The 12,032-nt window shown below is 37.9% G+C and overlaps 1 protein-coding gene across 19 annotated transcripts in view; it reads left to right on the top strand.

Moving 5' to 3' along the window:
* Window positions 1-12,032, top strand: part of CHD9 (chromodomain helicase DNA binding protein 9) — a 244,763-nt gene that overhangs the window by 190,374 nt on the left and 42,357 nt on the right. For all 19 annotated transcript variants that reach the window (XM_059043684.2, XM_059043692.2, XM_059043691.2 and 16 more), the window contains 2 exons: window positions 207-296; window positions 11,735-11,838. In XM_059043684.2, the coding sequence (XP_058899667.1) occupies window positions 207-296; window positions 11,735-11,838 (194 nt within the window). The remainder of the gene's footprint in view (window positions 1-206; window positions 297-11,734; window positions 11,839-12,032) is intronic.

Raw genomic sequence — 12,032 nt, forward strand, 5'->3', positions numbered from 1 at the left:
ATTAAATAATGATTGTAAAGATTTTGAAGAAACCGATTTTATATATATGATAGTAATGAAGTTTATTTAATCAGAAGTAATTATTATTATTTCATTATAAAAATTTTGTATACAAATTCTTTTCTAATTTTAACCCCATGGATGAATTTTCTTTAATGATTAATGTCTTTGTGTCTTTTGATTTTTTTTTTTCCCCTCATTTTTAGAGTTTTGCTTCGTGTAAGAATGCTGTATTATCTAAAGCAAGAAGTCATTGGAAATGAGTGTCAGAAAGTGTTTGACGGAGTTGATGCAAGGTATATTAAATAGCATGTTTATTTTTCAGCAACATAATGAGGCAAAAGTTAAATGACCAGAAAATTGTATATTAAGTGAATCCTTATTCAGTGAAATTCACAGGAAGAAAAATCTACCAAACTTAGAGTAACCCTTGTCATTTTGTTGCCTTTTGTCTATTAGTCTCATCATTGGCTCTGTCACTGAAAGTTATCATAAGAATAATAACATCAGCATTAGTAGTAGCTTCCTGCTACCAAATCTAAAACTTACCCTTCCTCCCTCACTGCAGTGACTGACTTTTACATCCTCATGATCCATCCAGCACCTTAGTCTCTCAGTTCCTTGACCTTTATCTACAATAGTCTTCTTTCCTCTCCACCACAGCCACACACGCACACAATCATATACTTAATCTTACTATCACCAGTAACAGCATTACCTCTTCAATCTGCATTTCAGCTGTCACTTATTTCCTTCAGACTTACTTGTGTACTTTTCACTCTAATTCTCTAATTTCATCACGATGTCCCCAATCTTATCCATCTCCACCTTCATGCCCCACTTTCCTCATTATAAACCTGCATTCTGTAGTCCAGCACTGTACTCACTAACTGAGATTCTTTGCTTGCTTTCTCCTCTGTTCTACATTCGTGGCACAACCCCAACTCATGTTAAAGCGAAAAATCATTTTACCCCTTGCCTATACCTAAGCAGTTGAACATGGCTGGAGAAAATCACACAAACCCTGCCAAATGACTAACTTCAAATTTATGAGCATTGATCTTAAGCAAAATTAAACACAAGTAAGCTGTTTAACCACCATGACTAGGAAGTTCACTTACCTACTTTTTAAGAGGACCATTCCACACCTCTCTCCTCAAGCCATCTTCCTGTCCCACGAGCATCACCCTCCAATAATGACTTTGCTACATATTTCACAGAGAAAACAGAAACAGTCAGACAAGAACTACCTTCAGTTCTACTTGTTGTATGTGTCCCCCTATTTATTCCTTCCCTTGGGATGCAGTAGAAATCCTCCTCTTCCTAAGAGCAACCCTTATGCTTGGAACTTATTTCTTACCTTTTAAGGACTTTATGCCTGTAATCGCCTTCTGAATCATTCTCTTGGCATATATACATTTCTTAATATCATGTATCCTAATACATCCTACTACTCCATTTCTCCACTCCCCTTCATGAAAATAAAGAGTTGTCTGTGTTGATAGTCTCTACTTCTTTACCTTGCGTCTACTCTTCAATCTATTCCAATTAATCTTTCATCTCCACTCTCCCACTGAAATGATTTTGAATCAGGCCACTAATAACCTACCATGTGATCAGTCTCTAAACTTATTCTACTTCTCCCTTCTTGAAGTGATGTCTTCGGTAGGCATCCTTGCTGCTACACCCACCTGGTTGTCCTTTTTCCACATTGGTCTTTCCTTTCCATTTTCTTTTGGTAACTCTTATTCCTCTAATAGATCTCTAGATGTTGGATTGACCAAAAGGTGTGTCCTCAGCTTTCTTTCTTATCTGTACTTTCCCTTTCAGTAAACTCATGCAACCTCGTCATATTAAATATGATCTATACACAGATGACAGTCAGATTTACATATTCATCCCAGACATTTCCCCTAGCTCTAAGCTCTGAGTTAGCTGCCTCTAAACATTTCCACTTGAAAAATCGAATTAACAGCTCAAACTTCCCATGTATCTCCCAAATCTGTCTCCTATTCATTCCTCCCCACCTTGCCACATACAAGCCTTCTCCATCCTGCTGAATATACCAACCAGTTGCTCTGGTATCATTCTTGATTCTTCTCTTCCCCTCAGACCCTACAGGAAGACTTGTTAGCTTGACAAAGTATATGCCAAACCTAAGCACTTTTCACCCTCCCCTCTGCTAACTCCCTGGTCCAAGCCACCATTATCTCGTGTTTAGACTTTTTCAGTGGCCTCCTAAGTGAGTCTCTTCGCCTCTTCTTTTTCAAGAGTTTTTGGGTATTTTTTTGGCTGCGCCACACAGCATACAACATCTTAGTTCCTGGACGAGGGATCGAACCCATGCCCCCTGCAGTGGAAGAACAGAATCCTAACCACTACTGGACCACCAGGGATTTCCCATCTTTGCCTCTTATTTTGCCTCTCTACAGTCAGACTTTCACACAGCAGCCAGAGTGATCTTTCTAAAGCAAAAATCAGGCCAAGGCACTTCTTAAAACCTTCCAGTTGCTTCTCATTTCTCTTAGAATAAAGCCCAATCCTACAGTGCCCTACATAACTCTGGGACCTCTTCCTGCATTCTATTCCTCATCCACAATGTTTCTCCAACATGTCAAGCTCATTCTGTGCTATTCCCCCTAGTACAAATATTCTTTCCCCTAATCTTCCACAGAATTGTCCCTTCATATCATGCAGGTCTCAGCTTAAGTTTCACCTCTTCAGATAGGCCTTCCCTGCCCACCCTAGCTAAAGCAGCCCACCAGTCACCCACTATTACTTAACCTTATTTTATCTCATTCATGTTGCCTACTAGTATTAAAAACTACATTTATTTTTAAATTGTATTTCCCCTATCATTACAGTTTAAGCTGGTTGAAGGTGAAGTATGCTATCTGTCTTATTGATCATTGTGTTCCCAGGCCCTAGAATTGGGGAATAGTAACACCCAGTAAATATTTGTTGACTAACTGGCTCCTCTTTTTCCTTGGTCTAACTGCATTCATTCCCCTTGTGATTTCCCAGGAACTGTGAACTATGAATTATCCTCTTTCATTATTCTTTCCCTCTCTGGCTTCTCATTTGCATTTTAAGATATTTACATCTCGGGGCTTCCGTGGTGGTGCAGTGGTTAAGAGTCTGCCTGCCAATGCAGGGGACACGGGTTCGTGCCCGGATCCGGGAAGATCCCACATGCCGCAGAGCGGCTGGGCCCGTGAGCCATGGCCGATGAGCCTGCACATCCAGAGCCTGTGCTCCGCAACAGGAGAGGCCACAACAGTGAGAGGCCCGCGTACCGCAAAAAAAAAAAAAAAACCACACACAAGATATTTACGTCTCTCTCAACACACACATGCATGCACGCACATGCGTGTGTGCACGTGCACGCTCACACACACACACACACACACACACACACACCACTTTTGCACCCAGTTCTCCTCAGATTACCATATTATTACTCTCCTTGGTTTCACAGCCAAACGTTTTTTAAAGAAGTATCTGTATTTTCTGTCCTCTTTTTCTTTTCTTGCATTCACTGTACATTCCACTACAATTCAGCTTCTACCCCCTCACTCCACCACCTACTTTAAGAAGTTCTTCACCCACATTCTAAGTGCTAAATTTGATGGATATATCATAGTGTTTATCTTATTTACCTTTATTGACCACTTCCATATTATTAGAATGTGTCTGTGATACCATTCTCCCGTAGATTTTCTTTTTAGCTTTCTGCTTGCCACTTTTTATTTTCAGGCTTCTCTTCCACCTGTCTCTTAAATGTGTTCACATAGGCCCTCTCATCACTTACTCTTGGGTGTTCACATCTTTTCTGCAGCATCAATTTATATTTCCATAGTGATGACTTCCGAACCTGATTCTAGCCCACATCTCTCTTCTGAACTTTAGATCTGCATTTGTTAAATATGCCATGGTTACTAATGCCTCCAGGCCTTTGCATTCTTGCAGGAACATTGTCTTTCCCATTTTCCTTCATTTGCCCTCTCTTACTGCTCAGCCAACATCAACTCAGCCTCCTTGTCCTCATGTCTGGGTAAAGCACATACCCAGAGTGCCCTGTCACAGCACTCATCACAGATATTGAAGAGGTTTTGCAGATACCTCTTCAAAAGGGCAAGGATATGTCTGTCTTATTATTGCCATTGTTGGCACGTTGTGAATACTGTGAATATTTAAATCAAAATGAATATTTAAATTAAAATAGATTTAAAATCTATTTTGAATGCATGATCTAGCCTGGGGAAGTTAGAGGCTTTATGCAAAAGATAGCACATGAACTGAATCTCTAAAAGCAGAAATAAACAATAGGAGTATATGCACCTTATTGTATTCCTTTCCTTAGCAGTTGAGGAACACTTAACATGCATATGGCACATGTAAACCATAAGGTAAAGCTCTTTGCTGGGACTAATGGCAGACTCTGGGAGAGCTCACGCCAATGAGTACTTCCCAGAACTTCTGCTGCCAGTGTCTTTGTCCCCACGATGAGCCACAGTCAGCCCCCACATCTGCAGGAGACCATCCAACACTAGCAGGAAGATGAATCGCTCCCCCAGCTTGTCCCTGTAATTACAGTTATAGCAATATTAGTTCACAGTTATCAGGTGCTTTCTGTGTGCCAAGGACTCATGTAAGAGCCATGTGGCTGACAGGGTATTGGTGCTCCAGCCAGGTGTCAGAGTCTTGGTGCTCCAGTTGGGTGTCAGGCCTGAGACTCATAGGTGGGAGAGCCGAGTTCAGGACATTGGTCCACTAGAGACCTCCCGGCCCCACGTAATATCAAATGGCGAAAGCTCTCCCAGAGATCTGCATCTCAACGCTAAGACCCAGCTCCACTCAATGACCAGCAAGGTAAAGTGCTGGATACTCCATGCCAAACAACTAGCAAGACAGGAAAACAACCCCACCCATTAGCAGAGAGGCTGCCTAAAATCATAAGTTCACAGACACCCCAAAACACACCACGGGACGTGGTCCTTCCCACCAGAAAGACAAGATCCAGCCTCATCCACCAGAACACAGACACCAGTCCCCTCCACCAGGAAGCCTACACAACCCACTGAACCAACCTTACCCACTGACGGCAGACACCAAAAACAATGGAAACTACGAACCTGCAGCCTGTGAAAGGGAGACCCCAAACACAGTAAGTTAAGGAACATGAGAAGAGAGAGAAATAAACAGCAGATGAAGGAACAGAGTAAAAACCCACCAGACCAAACAAATGAGGAGGAAATAGGCAGTCTAACTGAAAAAGAATTCAGAGTAATGATAGTAAAGATGATCCAAAGTTTTAGAGATAGAATGGAGAAAATACAAGAAATGTTTAACAGGGACCTAGAGGAACTAAAGAGCAAACAAACAATGATGAATGACACAATAAATGAAATTTAAAATTCTCTAGAAGGAATCAGTAGCAGAAAAAATGAGGTAAAAGAACAGATAAGTGACCTGGAAGATAAAATAGTGGAAATAACTACCACAGAGCAGAATAAAGAAATAATGAAAAGAATTGAGGACAGTCTCAGAGACCCTGGGACAACATTAAATGTACAAACATTTGAACTATAGGAGTCCCAGAATAAGAAGAGAAAAAGAAAGGGACTGAGAAAATATTTGAAAAGATTATACTTGAAAGCTTCCCTAACATGGGAAAGGACATAGTCAAACAGGTCCAGGAAGTGTAGAGTCCCATACAGGATAAATCCAAGGAGAAACCCATTAAAAACAGCAAGTGAAAAGCAACAAATAACATACAAGGGAATTCCCATAAGGTTAACAGCTGATTTCTCAGCTGTTAACTTCCTCTGCGAGGAAGAAGGATGTGTCAGGACATATTTAAATTGATGAAAGGGAAAAACCTACAACCCAAATTACTCTACCCAGCAAGGATCTCATTCAGATTTGATGGAGAAATTAAAACCTTTACAGACAAGCAAAAAGTGAGAGAATTCACCACCAAACCAGCTTTACAACAAATACTAAAGGAACTTCTCTAGGCAAGAAACACAAGAGAAGGAAAAGACCTATAATAACGAACCCAAAGAATTAAGAAAATGGTAATAGGAACATATATATCGATAATTTCCTTAAATGTAAATGGATTAAATGTTCCAACCAAAAGACATAGGCTGGCTGAATGAATACAAACAGAAGACCCATATATATGCTATCTACAAGAGACCCACTTCAGACCTAGGGACACATACAGACTGAAAGTGAGGGGATGGAAAAAGCTATTCCATGCAAATGGAAATCAGAGGAAAGCTGGAGTAGCAATTCTCATATCAGACAAAGTAGACTTTAAAATAAACACTATTATAAGAGACAATAGAAGTACACTACATAATGATCAAGGGATCAATCCTAGAAGAAGATATAACAGTTGTAAATATTTGTGCACCCAACATAGAAACACCTCAATACACAAGGCAAATGCTAACCGCCATAAAAGGAGAAATCGACAGTAACACAATAATAGTAGGAACATTAACAGCCCACTTTCACCAATGGACAGATCATTCAAAATGAAAATAAAAAGGAAACACAAGCTTTAAATGACACATCAGACAAGATGGACTTAATTGATATTTATAGGACATTCCATCCAAAAACAACAGAATACACTTTCTTCTTAAGTACTCACGGAACATTCTCTAGGATAGACCATATCTTGGGTCACAAATCAAGCCTTGGTAAATTTAAGAAAATTGAAATCGTATCAAGTATCTTTTCCAACCACAACTCTGTAAGACTTGATATTGATTACAGGAAAGAATCTGTAAAAAATACAAACACATGGAAGCTAAACTATATGCTACTAAAAAACCAAGAGATCATTGAAGAAATCAAAGAGGAAATCTAAAAGTACCTAGAAACAAATGACAATGAAAACATGATGACCCAAAACCTATGGGATGCAGTAAATGCAGTTCTAGGAGGGAAATTTATAGTAATACAATCCTATGTCAAGAAACAAGAAACATCTCAAATAAACAACCAAACCTTATACCTAAAGCAATTAGAGAAAGAAGAACAAAAACGCCCCCAAAGTTTGCAGAAGGAAAGAAATTATAAAGATCAGATCAGAAACAAATGAAAAAGAAATGAAGGAAACAATAGAAAGATTAATAAAAGTAAAAGCTGTTTCTTTGAGAAGATAAACAAAATTGATAAACCATTAGACAGACTCATCAAGAAAAAAGGGAGAAGACTCAGACCAATAGAATTAGAAATGAAAAGAGATGTAACAACTGACACTGCAGAAATATGAAGGATCATGAGAGATTGCTACAAGCAACTGTATGCCAATAAAATAGACAACGTGGAAGAAATGGACAAATTCTTACAAAAGCACAACCTTCTGAGACTGAACCAGGAAGAAATAGAAAATATAAACAAACCAATCACAAACACTGATATTGAAACTGTGATTAAAAATCTTCCAGCAAACAAAAGCCCAGGTCCAGATGGCTTCACAGGTGAATTCTATGAAACATTTAGAGAAGAGCTAACACCTATCCTTCTTAAACTCTTCAAAAATATAGCAGAGAGAGGAGCACTCCCAAACTCATTCTATGAGGCCACCATCACCCTGATACCACAAGGTGGTATCACAAAGAAAGAAAGATGTCACAAAGAAAGAAAACTACAGGCCAGTATCACTGATAAACATAGATGGCAAAATTTCAAAACAATACTAGCAAACAGAATCCAGCAACACATTAAAAGGATCATACACCCTGATCAAGTGGGGTTTATCTGAGCAATGCAAGGATTCTTCAATATAGGCAAATCAGTCAATGTGATAAACCATATGATCATCTCAGTAGATGCAGGAAAAGTTTTAAACAAAATTCAACACCCATTTATGATAAAAAGCCCTCAGAAAGTAGGCATAGAGGGAACTTACCTTAACATAATAAAGGCCATATGTGACAAACCCACAACCAACATCATTCTGAATGGGGAAAAACTGAAACCATTTCCACTAAGATCAGGAACAAGACAAGGTTGCCCACTCTTACCACTGTTATTCAAGATAGTTCCGGAAGTTTTAGCCACAGCAGTCAGAGAAGAAAAAGAAATAAGAGGAATCCATATTGGAAAAGAAGAAGTAAAACTGTCACTTTGCAGATGACATGATACTATACATAGAGAATCCTAAAGATGCTACCAGGAAACTACTAGAGCTAATCAATGAATTTGGTAAAGTAGCAGGATACAAAACTAATGCACAGAAATCTCTAGCATTCCTACACACTAATGATGAAAAATCTGAAAGAGAAATTATGGAAACACTCCCATTTACCATTGCAACAAAAAGAATAAAATACCTAGGAATAAACCTACCTAAGGAGACAAAAAACCTGTATGCAGAAATCTATAAGACACTGATGAAAAAAATTAAAGATGATACAAACACATGGAGCAATATACCATGTTCTTGGATTGGAAGAATCAACATTGTGAACATGACTCTGGTACCCAAAGCAATCTACAGATTCAATGCAATCCCTATCAAACTACCCATGGCATTTTTCACAGAACTAGAACCAAAAACTTCACAATTTGTATGGAAACACAAAAGACCCTGAACAGCCAAAGCAATCTTGAGAAAGAGAAACTTAGCTGGAGGAATCAGGCTCCCAGACTTCAGACTATACTACAAAGCTACAGTAATCAAGACAGTGTGGTACTGGCACAAAAACAGAAATACAGATCAATGGAACAGGAGAGAAAGCCCAGAGATAAACCCACACACATATGGTCACCTTATCTTTGATAAAGGAGGCAAGAATATACAATGGAGAAAAGATATCCTCTTCCTTAAGTGGTGCTTCGAAAACTGGACAGCTACATGTAAAAGAATGAAATTAGAACACTCCCTAACACCATACACAAAAATAAACTCAAAATGGATTAAAGACCTAAATGTAAGGCCAGACACTCTGAAACTCTTAGAGGAAAGCATAGGCAGAACACTCTGTGACATAAATCACAGCAAGATCCTTTTTGACCCTCGTCCTAGAGAAAGGGAAATAAAAGCAAAAATAAACAAATGGGACCTAGTGAAACTTAAAAGCTTTTGCACAGGAAAGGAAACCATAAACAAGACGAAAAGACAACCCTCAGAATGGGAGAAAATGTTTGCAAATGAAGCAACTGACAAAGGATTAATCTCCAAAATGTACAAGCATTTCATGCAGCTTAATATCAAAAACACAAACAACCCAATCCAAAAATGGGCAGAAGACCTAAATAAACATTTCTTCAATGAAGATATACAGATTGCCAACAAACACATGAAAGGATGCTCAACATCATTAGTCATTAGAGAAATGCCAATCAAAACTACAATGAGGTATCAACTCCCACCTGTCTGAATGGCCATCATCAAAAAAATCTACAAACAATCAATGCTGGAGAGGGTGTGGAGAAAAGGGAACCCTCTTGCACTGTTGGTGGGAATGTAAATTGGTACTATGGAGAACAGCATGGAGGTTCCTTAAAAAACTAAAAATAGAACTATCATACGACCCAGCAATCCCACTCCTGGGCATATACCCAGAGAAAACCATATTTCAAAAAGAATCGTGTACCACAATGTTAATTATCGCTCTATTTACAATAGCCAGGACATGGAAGCACCCTAAGTGTCCATCGACAGATGAATGGAGAAAGAAGATGTGGCACATACATACAATGGACTATTACTCAGCCATAAAAAGAAACGAAATTGAGTTTTTTGTAGTAAGGTGGATGGACCCAGAGTCTGCCATACAGAGTGAAGTAAGTCAGAAAGAGAAAAACAAATACTGTACGCTATCACATATATATGGAATCTAAAAAAAAAAAAAAAGGTTCTGAAGATCCTAGGGGCAGTACAGGAATAAAGATGCAGATGTAGAGAATGGACTTGAGGACACGGGGAGGGGGAAGGGTAAACTGGGAATGTAAAATAGATAGCTAGTGGGAAGCAGCCACATAGCACAGGGAGATCAGCTGGTGCTTTGTGTCTAACTAGAGGGGTGGGATAATGGAGGATGGGAGGGAGATTTAAGACGGAGGAGATATAGGGATATGTATAGCTGATTCACTGTTATACAGCAGAAACTAACACAACATTGTAAAGCAATTATACTCTAATAAAGATGTTAAAATAAATAAATAAATATATTTTTTAAGAGCCCATGAGGTTTATATTTAGTGCCTTTTACTCTCTAAAAACAGGAAAAGCCTTCCACCTCAGATGACAGTCACAATATTTTGAGCTTTAGTGTGCTACCTGATGATTGGTAAGAGGAAGTACAGTATCTGACCCACTTTATTTTTCCCCCTTCAGCATCCTGTCTCCAGTGTTCTTTCTTCTTTCTTTTGTCTTTCTGTGCTTCTGCTTTGTTTAATCCTGACCAGGAATGCAATAAAAAATAAATATCTTCTTTAGCTATATTTTTCCTCATCTATTTTTCAACTTTTGCCATATCACCAGAAAATCTCTCTTCCTTTTTCTCTCTTTCTGCACTAAACTAAAAAATATTGTGATTGTGACACTTCTGTTTTTAAGCAAAATAAGATATAATGAGGTGTGCATTTAGAGTGTTGAAAAATTTCTTTTTGTCTCCTGGCAAAACACTTAGGAAAAATAAAAAGTAATTTTTAAATCCATTTTTTATGTTTTATTTACTTATAAAACTTAAAACTATTTTTAATTGTCAATATCTTTTATTTCAACTTTATTAGTGGTTAACTGTTGGGTTCTTGTGGACTAGCCCAGGAACATATTGACCATTTATCAGTTTTTATCTGTATGAAAATTTATTTTACATTCCTAAAGACAACCAGGTTACAGATGAACTTTTGCTACACAACTTAGTTATAAGTAGGAAACACTCCATTTCTTCACACCTATAGGCCTTTCTTAATTAACTTATAAAATTCATGGTGCCACGATGAAGAGATGAAATTCTAATTAATATAATTTGTGTTAAGTTTTTTATTATACCTCTGATTCTTTGGAAATTGATAACACATTAATGTCATAGGGAAAATCTCAAGTAAAATATTTGATTCCCTGAGGTAATTTACCCTATCCAATCTCTTTGACTGTTCAATACAATGTAAGAATGACGTGTATTTATATCAAAATCAATGATATTTATTTGCTAATCCTTGTCAGACATTGTTAACTGTTTGCTAGGCTTCCTTTACTGGTAAGCAGTGCTTAATTTTTCAGTGTGACTTTCCTAGCAATAGCAGTCTAAAAGAGACATAACTTGTTTTACAGCCTAGAGCCGTTCATTTGTTTTTTTAGGGCCTCAGTCTCCTCATATACAAAGTGCAATTTTTGACCCAGATGATTTTTGCCAAGTTGTTTGCTTACATAAGACTCTACTTTCTGATAGAACCTTTTGTCTATATCTGAAGGAAATTAGTGGAAAGAATATGATTCCTTAAGAATAAAGTAAACCTGTTGAAACTTATGTCTTCTGTTGCGCTTAAGAATATTAATTCATTTTATGGTACCTTTGTTGTTATTGTGCAGTTTTGTAATTTTAATATGTGGTAATTGTGCAAAATTTTTTTAAATGAAATAAAATTGTATCCTCTTTTTCTTAAAAACCACAATGCTTTTTAGAAGCTATGTAAAATTTTGCCCCCTCTTAGACTTGTTTATAGTAACTCATAAAGTCATATTATGATTTTTTTTAAGTGACATTGATGTTTGGGTCCCAGAACCAGACCACTCAGAAGTTCCTGCTGAATGGTGGGATTTTGATGCTGATAAGTCACTCCTTATTGGAGTTTTTAAACATGGTAAGTGAGAAGGAAGATAGGTAGAGTCTTCATCTACGTATAGTGTAATTCAGCTACTTCTCAATTTCCTGATTTCCACTTACAGCTTTATTCCAGTAACACCCATATTATTATGTACATCATATAAAGCATACACTCCCAAACTATGTTTGTCAGTCACTACATTTCCTCATGAATGGGTGGCATATGTGAAC

The sequence above is a fragment of the Kogia breviceps genome, chromosome 18 (assembly GCF_026419965.1).
Source record: "Kogia breviceps isolate mKogBre1 chromosome 18, mKogBre1 haplotype 1, whole genome shotgun sequence".
Classification (NCBI taxonomy): Eukaryota; Metazoa; Chordata; class Mammalia; order Artiodactyla; family Physeteridae; genus Kogia; species Kogia breviceps.